The 22027-nt window shown below is 42.3% G+C and overlaps 1 protein-coding gene across 2 annotated transcripts in view; it reads right to left on the bottom strand.

Moving 5' to 3' along the window:
• EXT2 (exostosin glycosyltransferase 2) overlaps positions 1-22027 on the bottom strand; it is a 129314-nt gene that overhangs the window by 50493 nt on the left and 56794 nt on the right. For both annotated transcript variants that reach the window (XM_082660262.1, XM_082660261.1), the window contains exon 8: positions 19879-20010. In XM_082660262.1, coding sequence (XP_082516388.1) covers positions 19879-20010 — 132 coding nt within the window. The remainder of the gene's footprint in view (positions 1-19878; positions 20011-22027) is intronic.

Below are 22027 nucleotides of genomic sequence, written 5' to 3'. Positions count from 1 at the left end.
CACAGAAGCTGCTGAGCATACATTTACTATGTTACAAGCTCGACACTTTACTGTAGGCTATGCCACCAAGGTGGATGCAAAAGACTTCAAAAGTGAATCAGCACATTTGGGGTCAGTTTCAGAGTCACACGTCCTTAATCTGAACCCAGGTTCTTTCACTTGCCAGCTGTGTGACCTGGGTAAATTACTTAACCTCTCTTGCACCTCAGTTTCTGAATCTATAAGATCATGATAATAATACTACTTTTCTAGGTAGTATTACTTAACACAATAATTACTTATTAACATGTCTTTATTATTTCTTAACAATCTAAATGTTAATGAAAGTAAATCGGTAACAAATGTAAAGTACCTGGCACATACAAACATTTGATAAAGGCAGCCAATAGATGACCTTGTGGGAAGAGCAATTTCTCTGGGATTTATTTTTTGCAGGTCTCAGAAGAGGGGGGTAGGCTAAGCGATCATGAGGTATCTTCCAGCACCAAGATTTTAAATGAAACCCTTCTTCCTCTCTACCTTTACCTTACCATGCTCTGGGGTCCTGGTTTACCTGGATTCTCTACCTCTGCTTCTTCCTTTCCAAATATACTGTTTTTATTTTCACAATTTTCTCTTTTCCTTCCTATTCATTATATTTTAACTGTCTTGAAAGCTCCGTGAAAAAAGGAGCCATAACTGTTATTAACACCCAGCATCTAGCACGGTGCTTGGTGCGACTGAAGAAACACTTGTTTAAAAATGATTCAGTTAAGCCCAAATGATCCGGGTCGCGTTCTTTCTGTCCTCTTTGGGTATGGGTGTGAACAGTTAAGGTACATTCAAATGAGTGACGTCATGAGCTCTGAAATGATTTCCAACTTAGTTCATTCATTTAAAAATACTCACCAACCATCTTATTGTGCTAAGTATTCTGAAGAAGTGTAGGATTAGGATATTTAATAGAGGGTTGGGATCTGGATGCCGCCATTTACTGTGGTGTGTAAAGCCTCTTCTGTGAGTATTAGTTTCCTCACCCGTAAAACGAAGAGCATGACAGTACCTGCCTCTTAAGGTGATGACGATTAAATGAGATTATGCACGTAAGCACTCAGCGGAGGGCTCAACACAGAAATCCATGAATGGTAGTTGAAAGCAAACACAAAAAACTTCTAGCTCGCTCCAATTCATATTCTTGTCTGCTGAAACAATGGTATTTAGCAGCTCAGCAATCATTCCCACCAATATGGTTTCTGGTGCTCATTCATTCAGTCAACATTTCCTGGGCACAAACTATAAGCCTAGAATAGTGTTAAAGATGCAAAGATGAACAAACTCCTTCCCCTCAAACAGTTCATCATCTGGTAGGGAAGACAGCTAGGTAAAAAGACAAATTATAACGCAAATAACAAGTACTAAAACAAGGTCCTGAAGTCCCGTGGGCACACGAAGGTCCATACTGTCACCTCCATCTCCCTGGAGGAGGTGAGGAGGAGACCAAGTAGGAGAGTGCTGGCCAAAGAAGCCGAAGGGCAAACTGAGCAGCACGTCCTAAGACCTGCTTCCAAGACCGGGACAGATTCCACCAGGGCCAGGGCTGGGAGGAGGAAGGAAGGAGAGCAGAGACGAGGGACCTCAGAGTCAGGCAGGCTAAAGCCACAGCATGAAAAGACCATATGACAGAAGTTTCTTTTTAAGTCTCGTGATTGGCCTTCTGTTGATTTCTTTTGAAACTTTCTTTTTCCTGAGTATTGTTTTACTGATAAATTAACACAGCTACCTTCATGTTCTATCTCAGAAGGTCAGAAATAGGAAACGCTGATCTGCAGCTGGGCTTCTGTGCCGGGTGCTTCTCCCTCTGCAAACATAATCCCGTTTGCCTTTGGAGCCCAGGGACAGCGTGGAGAAAGGCAGCTTTAATTGGGGTGCACGCCTTCATGCAGACACTCCACTCCGCTGGGGTAAGGTCAACAAACCAACCCCCAGAAAAAAAAAAAAAAAACATACTGGAGAAGGACATTTCAAAAACAGCATTTAGTCACCTCTGAAATACCTTTAAGAACTGACCCCCTGCTGGCTGACCAAAGAGAGTGTCTACAGTCTGGGACCTTCTGACCCCACTTTCTGCAGGAAATCAAGCACATTTAAACCTCCATAATTTACTCAAGACTCTGACTTCTGCCAGGGAAAAAGCAAACGATGCGGCAATTAACTCTGTTGCCTGATTAAATCTGCATCATGGCAAGATGGGGCATGAAACCAGGCACCCAGCAATAGAGACCAGAGGAAAAGGCAAAGCCCAGCTACCGCAGCTGTACCTCGGAACGCTGGTTCTCAGATACGCTCAGTGAAACTGTTCACTCCAAGGTGAGAGGAGATACCAAGAGGAGAAGCGTGTGTCATTCTGACAGAGCACCAGCATTGAGCCCAAATACCTCCATCATCTCGCGCCCCCCCTTCCTCGCTTCACTCCTCACTCTTTTTTTTTTTTTTTTTTGCTGTACGCGGGCTCACTTTTGTGGCCTCTCCCGTTGCGAAGCACAGGCTCTGGACGCGCAGGCTCAGCGGCCATGGCTCACGGGCCCAGCCGCTCCGCGGCATGTGGGATCTTCCCGGACCGGGGCACGAACCTGTGTCCCCTGCATCGGCAGGCGGACTCTCAACCACTGTGCCACCAGGGAAGCCCACTCCTCACTCTTAAAACAAGTACTCATCACGGAAGCTGAGCGATCCAGACTGTTAACGTAATCCACGAGAGCCATGACAACCGTCACGCCACCATGCCCGCTTCCCAGAAGTTCTCTCCTATCACATCACTTATTCTGGAAAGCCCTGGTGAATGAACTAGTAGTGAACAAACAAACCAGCAAGACGGAGATGTGGGTTCAGGTGTCAGGATCCCCTGAAAGAGAAGTCTTGGGAAACCAGGCTTAAAGTTAACTACCAGTTTGAAGGGGCCTTCTCCTTCAAGAAAGGGATTCAAACTCAACTAACTAGGAGTGCCTTTGGCAATCTCACACAGAGGAAGCTGTCTGGGCCCTTCCTGCAATCCTGTTTTGCTTCCTTAGTAGAAAGGCCATGGGAGTCATATATGAGCCTAACCAAAACCATTCCAGTCAAGGTTACCTACCATACAGAAAGTGGAGGAAGCTGGTGAGCACGTTGCTAACCATTCCGAAATGTTCTTGCTGGAACTACAGGAAGATTGTAAAATCAAGAGTGAGGAAGACCACATTCTAATACCAACGAAAGGACTCTTTCAACCTAAACCAACCAAATTCCAGACAGGAGGAATCAAGCTCAAAGCAGCATAATCCAAAATTTAATCCCTATTACTCACTATGTATAACTTCATGTGACAAGAAGAGAATCCCTATTCCTCACCATAGCAGACATTTTAAAATGTCACTACGTACAACTTCATGTGACAAGAAGAGAATTAAGCAGATATTTGAGTCAATCCATATTTGATGTAAATGAAGGTATAATGCCAGAGCAGAAAAGTGAGAAGTCAGAGGAGAAAGGAAAAGAGGAGAGGACAGGCTTGTTACACAGAAGCTGTCGAGCTCCTGGCTATGAGTAGCCTTACCTATCCCTACCTTGACAGAAAGGGCAGTTTTCTTGGTTGTTTTGAAGTTATCAACTCTTACCTCAATGTGGTTTCAATTATGAATTACCAGACTAAAAGCGGGGGGGGGGGGAAGCTTTGATTTATTCTTTTTTGCTCCAATTATGCATGATGTGTTTCCACTGAAGACTTTGAAAAGTATTTCATCATGCCTCTCATCCTGAAGTGGTCAAAGGGCAAAACCAAAAGGAGTTAACCCTTTCATTTCTCCTCTAGGTTCAAACAGACTCCCTATCAATGGATTAGGGCAAGGCCTTTGAAGCAGAGAGAGCAATGAAAGGGTTAAGCATTAGCATCATATTACTAACGTGCATGAGGGTGGTGTCCCCTGTCCAAAACGGTGAGATGATATTTATGTTAATGGGTGCTGGGAGATCTGAAAGGGGCAATCAGTAACGTGGCCCAAGTTGCCTGAACCATTAAACCTCTCCAGCTCCACTCTGCAGCACAGCACTCCGCTGGGCGTGCGCTGACTCGGGAAGCCGGAGAAATACAGAGACCTAAGGATGTCTTCCAGCAGGCTCTCTTACATTGCGAGAGAAAAGATCTGGGGACGAGCCTGAAGTCTACTTGCTGCGCTGTGTCTTTGATTCATCCCACCCATAAAAAATAACTGATTGTTCCGAAAAACAAGGAGAACACTGATGGCTAAATCTCACTGACTTTACATTAAACAGACACAGGAAAGATGAAGAAAATCGAAGGCTAGCAATCTCCTTAGTGCTGTAGACACAACCAAGGAAGACAGTAAATTAAAAACCTAGAATTCCTACAATTTATTTACAGTAAGGTACTGGTAAATAAATTTTCTACATGGTGGCACTGGAATGCGTCTAACCACATCTGGGTGGACTGGAGTAACAGGTATGGTGACTCTCTAACATCCAAAGAAACTGAGCCACAGAGACTAACTCAGGGTCACAGAAGCAAGCCAAATCTTTTCTTACTGTTAGTCTCTTTTGCCTCCAGATGTGTTTAAGATCTCCTTTTTCTTTGCTGCACTGCAGTTTCATTATGACTTTCCTGCTTGTGGTGTGTTGGTCTTCTTCGATCTGAGGGCTGGCATCACTCAACAGTTCTGGAAAAGTCTTAGCTATTATTCTTTCAAAAGGGCCTGTTTCCATTCACTCTCTCTCCTCCTTCTGGAACTGTGATTAGACGTATGTTGTACCTTGTTCCTCTGTTCTCCATGTCACTACTCTTTCATATTTTCCACCTCTTTGGGCTGCATTCTGAACAATTGCTTTGAATCTAATAATCTAATCTAATCTAATAATCTGAAGTTCTTGCAGCTGTGTTTCTGCTGGTTCTCACTCTGATGTAGTAAAAAACTATGGTTTTTTACTGTGAGCTGATCATTTTCCGTAGACACTTTATTTTTAAGAATTATTTGAGACCTGGATTGAAGATGAGCTCCTCCAGAGAGGATGTGTGTCTACTTCTGCTGGTCCCTATCAACTCAGGGCCACCTTCAACGAAATTCTCCTCTTAAGGTTTATTCAGACCACACTTGTAGTACGAACTTGGACCACAAACCATGTGAAGGTGGCTTATGAATTCAGTGCTCAACACCAGGGTCAATACAGACTTCTTATTCTTTACCCTGACACTGAAGAGGCTCTTTTAGTTTCCTGGCTTCATCCAGGAAGCTCCTGACAGATTCTCCAACTTGCACAGGCCACAGGCTTTCAATCCTGCTCCCTTATGCCCTATTTCAGACAGTTACCAGGCAGGGAGCTCCAGGTCATCAAACTCTGCAAAATCTCTGCAGCAAAAGCCAGCTTTGGCCCCCACTCACCTTCCAGGATACCTAGTTTCACTTTGTTTAGGGTCGACAAATATCTTACTTTTATACCAGCTTAGCAACAGGCTCTATCATACTTTATTCAGTATTTTCGTTGTTCAGTTGGGAAGGTCATTTAGCATATCTAATCCACCATGAAGCCAGCGACAGAAGTCTTTCTATATTTACACTAATAATCTAATTAGGTGCTATTGTGTTTCCTGTTTAATTTGAGGGCCAAGTCTGTGTGCAAGATAAAAATAATTATTGTGAAAACATGGCAGTGTATTATAATAGATGGAATGATGGACTGAGAATCTCTGCATCAGGCAAGGCACCACACTTCTTCAGACCTCCATTTCCTCATCTATAAAATGGGATGATGGGGACATAGATCTTAAAAATAAATAAGACTCACTTTCTTCATCTGTAAGAATGGAGCCAACAGAATGCTGCTTTTGGGTTGTAAGGATTAAACGACAGAAAACACACAATAGAGCCTATCTATCTATCTAAAAAATCACCCTCTGTAAATTTCAATTTTCCCCTCCAAAGTCCCATCCAATTCTAGAATGTATGTTTCCATGTGATAAAGCATTACACTAGCAGCATTACATTAATGCCACTTACAAAATGCTTCCACATATATTATTTCATTAATATCTCATAATAATTCTGTGAAATAAGTAATATCCCATTTTACAGATAAGGATAACAAATTTCAAAGAGATAAGAAAGCACAATGTTAAGCTAATAAACGGTCTTGAACTCAGGTTGATTCCAAAATGTCCTTTTCAATGACCCTGATTAGCAATTGGTAATCAGCCACTAACTGCTATACTATTCTTTTGAAGCTATTAATATCCCTAAACCCAGTCCTACAGATGAGCAAATTGCTGCAAAGAGAGATTCGGTAAGTAACCTCAATTTACTCGGATCATCACCAGGAAAGAAGGGATTAAAACTTGCAGTTCAGGAATTTCTCAGCTACAGTTAGTTTTCTGAAGGCTCACAGGTTAAACCCATCTGAATGCCTCTCTGAAAATTCCAGTTACTATCTGAGTTTTAGCTTCTTAACTTTTGTCTTTACATAGCACTGAAATTCACATTTGGCCTGGTGCCCACCCTTCTTCTATAAAGCCAAACTACTGTCAAGAAGAGCAGGAAGGGTTGCCCCTGATTGCTTTTCAGGTGGTAGAGGAAAAGTTGACATTTCGTCCTCCTCTTGCTTGGAAAGGAAGCCAATCATTTATAAGAACCCTCGTCTGGCTGTGGCTTCCATCAGTGGGATGGACAGAAGCCAGTTAAATGGCTCAGCCTAAGCCATATTGAAAGGAGCTGGAATGAGGAATGAGTGGATTCCATATGTTGATGCTTTTAATAATTCATGAGTTATATCAGTCTGCAAGTAATAAATTTCACTAAACATATCTATGGTAAGATGGTTTAAGATACTGTCAAATCAATTAAATGGGTGAATATAATAAAGTAGGCGCAAATGTAACACATCATTGATTTTACTGGTTCATAATTTTATATGTTAAAAATAACGGTTCAGCTGTCTGATAGCAAAAAATGTGGATTATTCTTAGACACAGTCTTCAAACACACACTCCTCATCCCTGGATCTGTTACTTAATAAGTACACTGAAAACACTTAAAAGAAACACTTCAATGAAAAAACTAGAAACTTACCTGATTCAAGTCAACAAGGTTAATCTATAATCCAAAGTGTTCAAGAATGCTAATGGTGGCTCAAACTCCTACTTCTCAAGAGAGGTGAAACAGATCTACGGTTTCATCCGACTATCCCATACCTGAAACGTTCACAGTCTGAAAGAGAGGCCCGTTCCCTGGCCTGGGCATAAAAATGTTTGCTGGCGGCCCACTGACTGTATTTTAGCGCTCAGCTATGGTATGGAGGAAGACTTCACTAGCTTGGTAAACAGAAACTCTTGGGAAAGGTTAAGTTACAGCTGTGGCATCCGAGCACAAAGCACCCACACACTTAAGACCAAGGAAACCAAAGCTTTCATACACTTTTGAGCTGACAGGAGTGTAACACCACCATTAAAGTTGATACAAAGTGGGAAGAGCAACCTCTAAAATGCAGTCATTTCTTAATTCTTAACTTCTCTGCAATTCCAATAAGGTACATGTTTTGTCTACTATGTTTTATCTCTGCTTCCTCCTGGGCCGGGGTGGGGGGTGGGCATATGAACCCACAGGGGCAAAAAGAATAGGCAAGGAGACACCGGTGGACAGGAGTTCAGTACATTTGGGGAGGTGAAACAGATGGAGCCTCTTGCTAGACGACACACAGAAATGTAGAATAAAATGTAACAAAAGTCTTCTTAAATATTCAGGAAATGGGAAATCGCCAGGAACCAAAAATGAAGAAAAACTACGAATGAGAGCTGAAGGCCCAGGGGCTTGTTGACACTGCGGTGCCCTGGGGAGGGCAGAGGCTGTTGCTGCGCTTAGTAATGCAGGGGTGTGGGTTTTCACACCCATACCGGAAGAGGGACATGGCTTTGGGCATAGGAAGGAAGGAAACTAGCAATGAGACTTACACATCAAGCCAGAATCCTTCAAGGCCTGCACAGTCAGTGAGAAGGCAGTCCAGAAAGTCACCCCTAGTATGTGGAGACAACAGAAAAACATTTATCCTTTTCAACCTGAGTTTGGGCACAGTGGGTGCTTTCCATAAAGGCTAGCCCTCATGTAGGTTTAGGGTCTAAATGGACTTTCCCTGTGTAGTATGGAAACCTCTTACCAAGAAATTAATGTTAAAAAGTGATTTATCTCTGCAATACTTCTGGAACACCTGGCAGAAGCAAAAAAAAAAAACCAAGAACAAACTCTCTGGAGAAATACCCCCTTACCCCAGGTGGCAAAGATTTCCACAGAAAATCTTACCAGAGATGAACTCACATTCCAAAATTATAAAACATATAAGGAAACAATGCAACAAGAGCAACAGACAAATGACAGGATTAGACCTTATAAGAAATTTTAAAATTGGATTACGGGAGAATATAAAGTGAGTATCTCAAATAATTAAGGTATAAAAGAGTGAACTGTAAACATATGTGGAAAAAAAGAGACACTATGAAAAAAAGATCAGACAGATTTCAAAAATAATTACAGCTTCTAGAAATAACTATTGAAATTTAAATCTCAATGGATGGGTAAAAAAACCACATCGGACACAGCTAAAGAAAAGAGCAAAATAGATGTGAAAAAATTATCCAGCATGCAGCACAAAGAGTTAATAAGATGTGTAAAACATGAGGGAAAAAAACAAACAAACCAACCAACCTGAGAGACACAACACAGAATGAAAGAGGCCTAACATAACATTTAATAGGATTCCAAGAGGAAGGACTGGCGAGAATGACAGATATGTAATATTCAAAGAGAAAATGACTCAATTTTCCAACACTGATTAAAGACATGAACTCCAGGTTAAAGAAGAAAAATCACTCTCAAAAGCAGACAGAGAATGGGAATAGAAAATCACCATTTGGCAACCATTATACCAACAGATTCAGGCAAGAAATCATCAGTGGATGCTAAAACTAGTAGGTGCAAGTTTGAGGAGTAACAGGATATTTACACAGTCTCAAAGTATTCCCCCACAAGACACGTTAAAAGAAAGGGGTAACTTCCCATTGGAGAAACCTGTGAGCGAAGTTATCATCACTACTGACAGGACAAATTGACATCATGTGTCCTCCAATGGGATACACTGAGAACCGACGTTACTTTTGTGATATTCCTGTCAAAAATGCATCGCTTAAATTTCTATAATTTGGAACATGATGCATAATTTGACACAAAAGCATCAGACAAACCCAAATCAAGGGACATATTCTAAAATAACTGACACGTTCTCTTTGAAAAGGCCAATGCCATGCAAGACAAAGAAAAGACTCGAGAAACTGTTCCAAAGGAGGCTAAAGAGACATGACAACTGAATGCAATGCACGGTCTGGAATCTTCCTTTGCTATAACGGATGTTATGAGAATAACTAGCAAAACTCTACATAAGGTCTATAAATTAAATAATAATGTTGTATCACTGTTTATTTCCAAATGATTTTGGTTAACTGTACTGTGATTCCATGAGAAATATTTAGGGGTAAAGGGACATCATACCTGCACCTTCCAAATGGTTCAGGAAAAGACATATATGAATGTGAATACACACACACAGAAAAGAATAAAGGGAATGTGGTAAAATATTAACATCTGAGGAATATGGGTGAAGGGTGCACAGAAACTCTGTACTATTTTGGGAATTTTAAGTCTGAAATTATGTCACAATAAAAAGTTAAAAAAAAAAACAGAGAATTTTAGGTCTGTTTAAGCAAACAAAAGGCAGACAGGGAAATGTAAGGTACCTAGCAAAACATAAAAAGCTAAACCTTCCAAGGATGATGATAAGAAGATTCAGAAATTGGAGGTACTAGGTGTCCAGGAAGGACGGACTCTAAAAACAAGAATAAGAAACCGTTGGTTCCACGATCCCTTAAACTTATATGCACAGGCAGGCCCACCCCCTACCTGTCCTCCCTACCTTCTGCCACTTTAGCAGGAGAAGGATGTTTATTCTCTGAGGAAAATGAATTAGAGAGATTCCATACTCAGCGACATGAGGCACGGAAGGCAGGGTAAGGCACCACACTGAATACAGCAGATGAAGTGATCACCTATCAAGTGAAGGATGAGAACCCTTCTCCTTCCCCCACTCAGCTCCCCACATGCATGCAACCCAGACTTATCCATCCTCTCCCTACTCCCAAGGGCAGAAAGATTATTCTCTGGATCAGTGAACCAATCCAACAGAAATAACCCATGAATACCAACCATCAGGTCCCCATCCTCATAACCTCAGTAAAAGCCCATAAGGCGACAAACCTATCCATGTATGCAGAGCTTCCAATCAGCTTTCAGTGCCTCTATCTTAAATAAGAGCAGACTGCTGAAAGCCATCAGGTATTTGAAGAAAGTTTCCAATATGAAAGATAGAAAATAAAGACCTGAAAAAGGAGTTCAAAGGAAACAAACAATACGGGGAGCTAAAGACAAATAAAAACAAAACCACAAATATCTTCAGAGAGAAAGTACAGTATCCTTAAAACAAGAATAGGAAGATATAAAAAAAGATTAATTAGAAGTCAAGAAAAAACTCTAAGAAATTAAAAGTGAACAAAACGTTAAAAATCAAAAGAAAGGTTAGAAGATAAAATTGAGAAAATACCTAAGAAATTAAAACAAAGGTCAATTAAGCCAGAAAGAAATGATAAACAGGAAAGCAAAGATAAGAAAAATAAGTATCAGTCTAGCATATTCATCATCTAGGTACCCAAGTTCCATAAAGAAGAAAAAGAAAACAGAGGAAAAAAAGAATCAAAGATATTAAACATGAAAATTTCCTTATAAAGGGCCCAAACCAGTATCCAGTGAACAAAAAAACACTCATACCAAGGCACACCATCATAAAGTTTCAGAACACAGGATTTCCCAAGAAGATAAAACATTTCACATAAAAGGATCAGGAATTAGAATGACACCTCAGTTTTTTGATATTAAAACGGGAAGCTTAGAGAACAATGACGCAATGTCTTCAAAATTCTGAAGAAAAGCTACCACAACCAGAATTTTACACTAGCCCAACTATTAATCAATGTGAAATAGAATAAATGCACTTTCAGACATGCAAGGTGACAGCAAATTTATCCCCCAACAGTCCCCTTTCTGGGGAAGCTACTGGAAAAAAATAACCCCAAGAAAAGAAAGATGTTAGAACTTGGAAACAAAGAATCCAACAAAGAAGAGAAAAGCAGGGAATTCCGAGCATCATGGTGAACAGAGAATTTAGGCTGACCTCTGCATAGGAGACCTAGAGAGCAATCAATTCACTCTGGAGCTGAAGGTGCAGGGCTATGGGAGAGAAGGGTGGAGGAAGGCAGGGAGGGAAAAAAATGGGGAAGGAGGGAAGAAATCCTATAGTTTACTTGTGCTTGATCATTTCACTCTTTTGGTGGAAAATTCAGTAACAACCAGTGATAGGAACGTGGAAAACTAAGAGGGGGGGAAAAAGGCAGTTATGTATTTACTTCCCGGAAAATAAAAAGTTATACATAATCATGTTTTACTACTTGGTTCCGTTGACAGCAACATTTATATAGTCCTAATAATGCAACAATAAACACTGCTTTAATGAAAAATGATGATACCGCCCCACTGGTAAGATGAGAAAGAAAAGAAGTGTGCAGAGGAAGAGGCAAGGACAGGAAACAAAGCACTGACTCTAAGGAAGCAGGAAGATAATGTCTGTGATTGAGAAATCAGAAACAGCACTATCAGCATTTTATGAGGAGACAGGAAAACAAGTATCAGAGGCAAGCTGACAGAGTTGAAAGAAGTTGCCCCTTAGGAACAGGCCTTAATTTTAGTTACGTTTTATGTTACTATCTGAATTTTTAAACCACACATGTGTTAAGCCGTACTATTTTTTTTAAGTATTTACAAAATTAAGTGATACAGCTGAGATACAAAAGAGAACCAAAAATCAAGAATCAACCTCCAGCTGGAGCAGTGTGGAAATTTTTCTCCTCTGCAGCTACAATGACCCATTTATTAGAAAACTACACTCAAATATTAATTGATAGGTATGTAAACAGTATAGGAAATTAGAAACGGAAACAGAATGCATTATCCTGATGCTGTGATACACAACAACTCATTTCCCTGGTAACCTCTTAAGCAGATTCACAGGAGAATGGAAGTGGCCCCTGGAACAAGGGGAAAGGGAATGGGGTGAGCGATAGCTGGGGCACGAGGGATGACGTGGCCCAAACACTCAACATGTCCTCAGTTCATCTACTGCCACATCAAGCTCCCACGGACTTCGAGAAACTACTCCCCTCGCTGCCCTCCTACATGTGACATAAGGAAGCAGTCAGCTGCTGACTCACGAAAGCCAGAGTCATAAAAGTGAACTCTACAAAAACCGCAGAGGTAGGCCCGCATCCAGGGAAACCGTGCGTGTGGCTCACCCACTGCCACGGCTGGAGTCGCCGTGCAGGTGTGTGCTGCTCAGGTATACTACTCTCCCTCTACGAGGAAGGACGCTCTGATTGACACGATCCTCGCTGCAACACCCCCGCGTTTGTTTCTTCATGTGCCTTACTTATCCTCCCCCACCTGGATCTGACTTGTGACCTCATCTTCTCCATTTTCTATCTGACCATCAGAACTGGCCAAGTTCTTGGCTTGGGTTCCCGGGTCCAGCTCTTGGGATCTTCCTGCATCTCCCCATTCACAGACCCAACTCAGCTTTCTTTACTCCATGACCTGAGACTTTCTAGCTTGTTTCCAGAGAAGTAACTACAGATACAAAACAATTCAATGGTAAAGGCAGCTCAAGGAAAGGCTTGGAGTTGAGGGCAGTAGAGTGGACCGCTTGTGCGACTGTGATCCTGTAAATGTGGTGCCTCTAAAAACAAAAGGCTCCGAAAGCTTAAACTTATTTAAAATTCAAGCTAAGATTTCTAAATTCCATACATACTTTAGTCATATCTGGGCAGTGGGAGGAAGAAGGGGAGAATAGGCCAAGAGGGCCTCCTGGGGGGCAGGAGAGGCATTCAAATTCCAGAGAAACATTCCACAACCTGGAAGTTAAAGGGCATGGGGCTGAGTTAAACAGACTGCTAACCGGGTATCTTCTCAGCTCAGAGCTCCGTTTCGTGCGCCTGACCTGGCACTTCTTCGGCCTGCAGAGTGATTTATAGCTTGTTAGTATTTACAGCTGAGTGATATTTTCAGCGGCTTGTACAACCACAACCTTTGTGAATGAGGGCCGCCATCTGAACTTCTAAGTACCGGTAGCCCTGAGTTCTTCATGTAGCTGAGACAGATGTGGGCTGAACCCCGGCCCTGGATGCTTCTAATCCAAGCCCCAGGGGGACAGAAGAGGAACTGGATGGGGAGAGAGGGAGAGCTTTCTCCAGGCAGTGAGTCAGGACACACCCTGTGAACCAACCCCACATCAACGTATGGTTCCCTGGACCAGCAGCATGAACACTGCTTGGGAACTTGCTAGAAACGCACATTCTAGGACCTCACCGAGACTTACCCGGAAACTAGGTGTGGAGTGGCAGCCACCTGTGTTTTCGTGAGCCCTTCAGGAGCTTCTGATGCATACTGATACTGGAGAACCACTTCCCCGAGAACTAGGGGCTACAGCAAGCTCTGCTGCACTGTGCCCACAGCCCTGAGCCCCGCTCCTCATGGGTGATGAGTGCCAGTCAGGTAAGCGCTGGCACACAACCCTCCCACTTACCAAGCCTTCCCTGCCGGCCTCCAAAAGCTGGACTCGGACTGATGCTGACAGGACGTCTAGGTAAGTATATAATCCTCGTCTGAGGCCCTGCTTGCAGCTAAGTCACCGTTCTGGCTAGATTTCATAGGAACAAACTTATTTTCAACCTCATTCTTATGCTAAGTTCGACAATCCATTTTAAGTTACTTCTCCATTTTTCTCATCAATTTTTGTCAACAGCCATGGGACCCCAGCTGTCTCTCCTCCCTGTTCTAGGTCTGGTATGGCCAATGCCAAAAAGAAAAAAAATCTGCGGTATCTTTACTAGTGTTATCTATGAGAGCAAATGTGAACAAAACTGTCTGTCAAAAGGGACTGGGTAAATAAAATTAGGACATACTGATAAGGTAGAGTATAATCTCTCTAATCACACTGTAGAAAAGTAACATGGGAAACTACTTCACTCTACAACATGATTTTAGGACTACATTACGTTTAGTTTTTTAAAAATTTGACACTGAGGGCTTCCCTGGTGGCACAGTGGTTGAGAGTCCGCCTGCCGACGCAGGGGACGCGGGTTCATGCCCCGGTCCGGGAAGATCCCACATGCCGCGGAGCGGCTGGGCCCGTGAGCCATGGCCGCTGAGCCTGCGCGTCCGGAGCCTGTGCTCCGCAACGGGAGAGGCCACGACAGTGAGAGGCCCGCGTACTGTGACACTGAGAGGATACGGTTTTGTTGGCACATGCCAGAAATCCAAAACTTCACAGCTCTCGGCCCACTCCATCCCCGCATCACATTTAACTCTCACTTGCTTCAGTCTCTGTCCTCCAGACATGCTCACATCTGGCAGAGAACCAGAGGTAAGGTGGGGGAGGGTGCCCGAGGAGAGCCCCAGCCACACAGGCTAGGCCCAGATGTAGGGACCAGGCCTGCCAAGGGGCAAGACCAGAAATGACACAGACATTCAGAAGCAATACAGGTGTGGCGTATTTGGGGGGATGATAAAGTTTTGCTGATATTTGCAAAAAAAGGGAGAAAAATGAAAGCACGGAGAGACTAAAAAGATAGTAAAATGCAGGCATCCTTGACAGGAGGAGCTAAGAAAATTAACGATAAAAACAAACATGTCATCCCTCATAAAGAACCTTAATTTGGTGAGAAATTCCTTCCAAAGAGAAGATTCAAAACAAAGGGCTAATCTCTCCAGACCTGACAGCCATGCAACTTTAAAGTTGTGCTCCAGAGTTACTTTCTCAAACTTGTTCAAGTTCTGAGAGTGTAGCGCAACGCGGATAACGTAATTTGTCCCCTCTCTGGTTACAGAAAATGGCAAAGCATCTCCCGATACCAGCAACCCCTCGCTGTCTCCATTCACACACATAGGCCCTTTTTTTTTTTTTTAACATTAAACTAAGGCAGCGGCATCAGGCCAAAACAGGGCTCTCTACTCTCACCCCTCTTCTCCAGCTGAGCAAGCTCAGCGCATGGCTGGAGGCCCTGACAGCAGATCTTTGAAAGAACCAGATCATCCCCTGATTTACTGACCAAGATCCACACCTACTCCCACCTTGGGGTGTCTGATACTGTAATTTGATGGAATCTAGAGGGGAGACTTCCCTGAAGGTTGGGCTCATAGTAATCACATCTAGGGTAGGTTAAGTATTTCTGAAAGGGAGGGGGAAAGTTAACTGTAAATAAATCAACGTTACTCAGGCTGCCTGTCAGTTGCTTTCACTAAAGATGCAGAAATATACAACCCACAGCTTTAAATCAGGGCTCTCATCACCTGAGCTCCTAGAAATGTGGTAAACACTAAATTTCCCTAAAAAGGATTAAGAGTTAAAGGAAAAAATTAAGAAGATATTTTCCAGTTGCATATCCAGATCTATGCTTTTTATACTTCTGTTCTTTCCCAAATTAGAGTCCAGCACTTTGATCGTTCTGTCCTAAATTAAAATACACCTATTTCAAAAGTACAAAATTTCATATACTATTTTCTCCTAGTCTATATTCTTATGAAAGACAGAGACCAAAATCCCAGCCATTTATTCTTATACACTTTTCTTAGAGCTTTAGCTCAAAGTACAGAATAAAGTCCTACTGTTTCCACATTTTCTGGCTGCGCCATGACCATCCCACCTGTATGAATTCTCCTACAGAGGAACAGATGTGATACTCTTTGTCTCAAGCTTGTACCATATACTCACAAGAGTGGAAATGTTTCAGCCCAGAGGAGGCTTAATGGCTCCCATAAAACTCTATAAGTAACTCAAGGTACTCTGCAGGTAGAAGACCTGGGTTCTTGCTTGTTTACACAACTTGCCCATTATATGGCCTTGGACAAGTCATCAGGCTCTGTGAACCTCATTGTGTCTGCTTTAGAGATGAGCAAGAATCTATCACTTTCCCCACCTTCCCAACAGGGTGAAGGTCAAATAAAATAATGGCTGTCACAATAGCATGTGAGTGAGCCTTGGATGGCTCAAGCCCTGGGGGCCCGATCTTCCTTCCTCCCTCCCTCCTTCCTTCATGTATCAAGGGCTCCCTGTCTGAATTAAATTGTCCTAGGTATTATGAGGAATACCAAGATAACTCAGAAATTCCCTTAAGAAGCTTAAAACTTTACAGGAAATTATACTTCTATGCATGTGAAGTGATAGGAAAGAAACATAACATGCTTTAAGAGTTACAAGAAGGAAAGATTACTTCGTGCTTAGTTGGGGGTATAGGAAAACCTCATGGAGGAAGGGGTATGTAAGCAGGCCCCTGATATCCGGATAAAATGTGGATGACCAGAGACAATGGTAAAGAGAGGCATCTCAGTGAAAGGACTAACAGTCACAAGGGCACAGGGAAGGAAAAGCATGGAGCAAACACAGAAAGGACAAAGTTGTGCTGCCAGAGATCTAGTGCTCCCTGAAAGGCAACAGAAGGAAATAAAGCTAGAAAGGCAGCCTGGAGCTGGACTGTGGCAGGCCCTGCAGTCAGACTGCGCTTGGATGCCAACACCGCCCTTGCCCACGACGCCCGTGCACCCGCACTCCATATCTGGATAGACGACACCATGTTCCTCACTCTTCCTGAACTCCCCCCCGCCAGCTAGTCAGTGATCCCTAATATCACTCACATTTGTCCTGCATTAATTCTCACCTGGGTTCCTGAAACAGCCTCCTGCCTCTAGGTTCAACCTCCTACAACGGATCCAGCCTCCACACTGATGGCAGACTGACCCGAAACGCAATCTCTCCACATGATTCCTGTGTAAATACTTCAGCGATCTCCCATCACCCCCAGATAACATTCCAGAACCTTCCATAAGATGCCAGGTGTGGGCTTCCCTGGTGGCACAGTGGTTAAAGAATCTGCCTGCCAATGCAGGGGACGCGGGTTGGGGCCCTGGTCCGGGAAGATCCCACATGCCGTGGAGCAACTAAGCCCGCACGTCACAGCTAATGAGCCTGCGCTCTAGAGCTCACGAGCCACAACTACTGAGCCCGCATGACACAACTACTGAAGCCCGCACGCCTAGAGCCCGTGCTCCACAACAAGAGAAACCACCGCAATGAGAAGCCCACGCACCACGACAAAGAGTAGCAACCGCTCGCCACAACTAGAGAAAGCTCGCGTGCAGCAACGAAGACCCAACGCAGCCAAAAATTAAAAAAAAAAAAAAAAAAGATGCCAGGTGTTTGGTGTCCTGGGCCCTCTGTAGGCTCCACCTTCTGCTTCTCCCTCACAAGCCCCCTTCACTCCTGCCACACTGAGCCCCTCGAAGTTCCTGAAACCGCCATGCTCTCTTGTCCCTCTGACTTCTGAATTTGCCGGTCCTTCTGGATGGAACCTAACTTGCCCTCTTTCCCTGACTAGAAACACCTGCCCTTCTCCTTTTAACACTCAGATAATCATTTACCATTGTTCTGGAACTACTAGCCAAGGTAATTAGATCAAAGATAATAAAAGGTTCAAATATTGAAAAAAGGAAGCAAAATTAGCATTTGTAAATACGATTGCATATCTAGAAGACACAAGAGAATCAACGTTTAAAAAGTGAAACAATTACAGAACTCAGTAAAAGAGTATTTCAAAATTTATGTTCAGAAGCCAGTAATATGTCTTCACACAAAAGTTAGAAACGACAATGTCAGAGAGTACATATTCCTTTATCAGAGTATAAGAAAGATAAAATACCTAAGAAAAAAATTTTCAGGACTTGTGAAGGACCTATATGAAGAAAACTTTAAAATTCTACCAGAAAGACAAATCTTGCTTCCAGATGGCAAGATCTACTGCAATGTAAATCCCCAAGGCATGGATTTTCCTCTGCTTTGTTGACTGACATATTTCAAGTACCAAGAACACTGCCTGGAACATATCAGGCACTCAGTAAGTACCCACTGAATGAATAAATGCCTAAAACTATCTAAAAATTCAATGTGACCAATCGAAATACAAATAGGATTTATATTTGTATTCTGGGAGAAACTGACAGAGATGTCAACCTCCACTTGAGCAAAAATTCAAGTACTCAGGGTTACTGAAGGCATGGAGAACCAGAATAACCAAAATGCTTCTGGTGGAACAATAAACTGGTACAGTCTTCTGAAAGGGCCATTTGTTAATATCTATCAACATTCAAAATGTGTTTATTCCTTCAGCAATTTCTCAGCTGGAATTAATTCTGTAGATACACTCACACATTTATGTGCAAACACATATGAAAGGATGTCCCTTGTATCACTGTTAGAAAATAGATTTGCATGTAAGATACACCTGAACAGTGGAATAGTATACAGCCATCCTTAAACCTGAAGTATACCTACACAGAATGAAATGGAAGTAAGCCCATGATCTATTAGTAAAGTGAAAAAGGCAAGGCACAGAATACTATGAATAGCATGATCCCATTTGTGTTCTAAGATTATACAGTTAGGTTTATATAGGAATAGAAACCTTCTGGAAGGTTACCTTTGGCAACAGATTCAAGGGAAGAGACAGACAGAAGGAAACTTTACCTCAAGCAAGACAGAAAGGTGTCTGCTGTTGTTTCACTTGATGTTACCGTTTTACTTCCTCTCAGGCACCCTCGCTTCAGGAAGTGTCCTGCCCACCCCCATCCAGGAGCGCTGCCTGCCCCACCCCATACACTAGGGTGTACAGGACTACTCATACAATACCCTTCCTCGCTGGCTTCCCAAGTTAGTGGAGAGCTCCTTTGAGGGCAGGGCCTGCTTTCCTTTTCTGCCTTCTCAGCACATGGCACAGTGCCTGGCACATAGGAACCACTTAATAAAGGCGGGAGGAAGGAAGGCAGAAAGGAAGGAGGGAGGGAAGGAGGGCCCTACATGAAGATTAACCAGGTGGCAGCACACAGGACTATCTAGAGAAGGTAGAGTCAGGAGACAAGGACGGCCGGCCGGAAAGAGTAACGATTCAGTCTGACATGGAGAAGACCCTAGTGCTCTCAGGTGGAGGCCTCAGGGTCTGTGAGCCAGACGGCAGGTGTTCTCCAGCTTCAGGCACTTTCAGTGAGAAAGAAGCCGTGGCTGCTGACACACTCCCTGCAAGGCCACAAGCGCCTCGTGACTCCTGCAAGCAAGGACGAAGCCCCGTGAGCAGCTTCTGACCACACCATCTCGCTGCTGGGAGTACCCAGGGGCCTCAGCCAAAGTCCTGAGCGATCCCTAACGCCTCTCAATCACTTTTGCTGAGGATGTTCCTCACAAGGGGTCTGAATGTTAACCGACATAATCCGTGGAAAGCACTTAGCATAAAGCACAAGGGGAAGTGCTCAAAATATAAGCTGTTATTAAGTTGCTTACAGAATCCTTTCAAGAGTTCAAAGCACCACAACTGCAGAAGTCATCAGAAGTCTTCCATTTCCAACAAGACCCAGGCCTCCCCATTTATTTCTGTAATAAATAAACATACTGCCTTCCTAAGTACATTTAAAATAAACTGGAAGCTGCTGCTTCGGTATTTCTTACTTTTGTCATCATTTCAAAATTAAGCGGGTCCTATCGGCCCCAAGTCTGATAGCAAACTCTCATCTTAGAAAGCTCGAATTCGAATAACCTTTACAAATTCAGTACATTTCCCATCATCCCATCCTGATAGCCGGCCCAGGCCTGATGTGGCTCGCCCCGGAATTCATTTACCACGGAGGGAGGGTCATTCCAGTCTTCATAGGAGATGGCAGCGTATGGATAGATCCGGTCATTGATGATCTGCAGGGTGGCCAGGGCAATGGCTTTGATTGACTGGAAGTACGCTTCCCAGAACCACCGTGCCTGTGAAGAAAACCACACTGTGTGAAGTGAGCAAAGAGAGTGAAGAACTAGATGCTCCGTCCCAGCCAACTCTGGGTCTGGGTAATTGCCTTATTACCGAAGAAGAGGGAGACCAAGGCAAAGGCTCCCTGCTGTTCAAGGCCAGCTCCATCAGAGTGGGCATTTAACCAAGGCAGTCAAAATAGCACGTGAGCACGTGAAACGCACACTGGATTCAATTTAGGTTTAAGAGAAACTACATGATACTTAAGACGAAATATCAGTGTGTTTAACCAGAGCAAGTTTAGAGTCTTTTTTGATATAACATACATAAAGTGCACAGATCTTAAGGGTACAACTCAATGAATTTCTACCTTCAGTACTCTTATAACTACTTCCCAGATAAAGATATAGAACATTCCAGCACCCCAGTCAGAACCTCATCCCTCCAAAAGTAATCATTATTCTGATTTCTATTAGCCCACTACTGCATTTCATATGAATGGCATCAAACAGTGTTTACTCTTTTGCTCAACACTGTAATACTAAAATCAGATTTTGGTGTCAAGTTATGTTGGCCTCATAGAAGTTGAAAAAGTTCTATTCCTTGACAAATTTTATGCAAGGTTGGCATTATTTCTTCCTTGAAAGACTGAGAATTCATCAAAAAAACCATCTGGGCTAGGTGTTTTTTTGGCGTGTAAAGGTTTTAAATCATGGATTAATTTTCTTTCATACCCATAAGATTACGCACATTTTCATGTCAGCTTTGCAGGTAGTATTTTTCAAGGAATGTGTTCACTTTACCTAAATTGTTAAATTTATTGGACTAAATGTTCGTCAATGCCTATTTAATGCCTATAGAACCTGTAGTAATACACATCTTTTCATTCCTGATATTGATAATCTGTGTTTTCTCTTTGTACTTGATCAGTCTTACTGGATGTTTATCAATTTTATTATCTTTTCAAAAAACCAATGTTTGGTTTTGCTGATTTTCTTTATCTTACATTTTTTTTCTATTTTGTTCCTTTCTGCTCTTATTTTTACTTTCTTCTGTTTTGGGGGATTTTAATTCATCCTGCATTTAGCTTTTTGAGGTTGAAGTTTAGATATTTCAATCTTTCTTCTTTTTTAATACATACATGTAAAGCTATAAATTTACTTCTATGCACTATTTTAAATGCATCCCACATATTTATATATCATTTTCATTATAATTTAGGTGAAAAATGTTTTTAATTTCCTTTGTGATACTTTCTTTAACCCATGGGTCATTTAGAAGTATGCTGTTTAATTTCCAAACATTTTGGGATTTTCTATTTATCTTTCTGTTACTGATTTCTACTTTGCCCTGTAGTCAGAAAACACACGTTATTTCAAAACTTGGCAATTTATTTAAACTTGATTTATGGCCCAGTACATAGCTTATTTTTGTAAATGATCTATGTGCACTTTAAAAAAAGAGAATTTTGCCGTTGATGAGATGTTTTACCACTGTAAAGTACAATAAGTTGATTTTAAGTACTGTTTCAATATTCTTTATCTTTATTGATTCTTCTCTGCCTGTGCGCATGTGCACATACATGTGTGTGCGTGTGTTTACTTCCAAAACTTTTACTTTCAAATTTGTGCCCTCAAAGCTTGTCTCAGGATTGTCTCTTATAAAAAGGATATAAATGGCTTTTAATATTTTATCCGATTCAAAAATCTTTGGCTTCCAATTGTATATATAGTCCATTTACGCTTAATGTAATTTCTGATATGGCTGAGTTTAAGTGTATGCTCATTCTATTTGTTTCATCGAGGTTCACAGATATACCTCAGTGTGGCCCTTTGTGTTTATCCCACCTAGGATTGGAGAGCTTCTCCAATCTATGATTTGATGTCTTTCCCTGTTTTTAGAAAACTCTCAGTCAATATTTTTAAAAATATTGCTTCTGTCACACTCCTCTGCTTCTAGGACTCCAAATACACATGTACGTAAAATGTTTTCACCATGTCCCATAAGTCTCTTATTCTCTTCTCTGTATTTCTC

This window comes from Grampus griseus (genome assembly GCF_964374135.1).
Source record: "Grampus griseus genome assembly, chromosome: 8".
NCBI classification, from domain to species: domain Eukaryota; kingdom Metazoa; phylum Chordata; class Mammalia; order Artiodactyla; family Delphinidae; genus Grampus; species Grampus griseus.
Note: the sequence above shows the minus strand (reverse complement) of the source record. Positions and strands in the feature narration are given on the sequence as shown.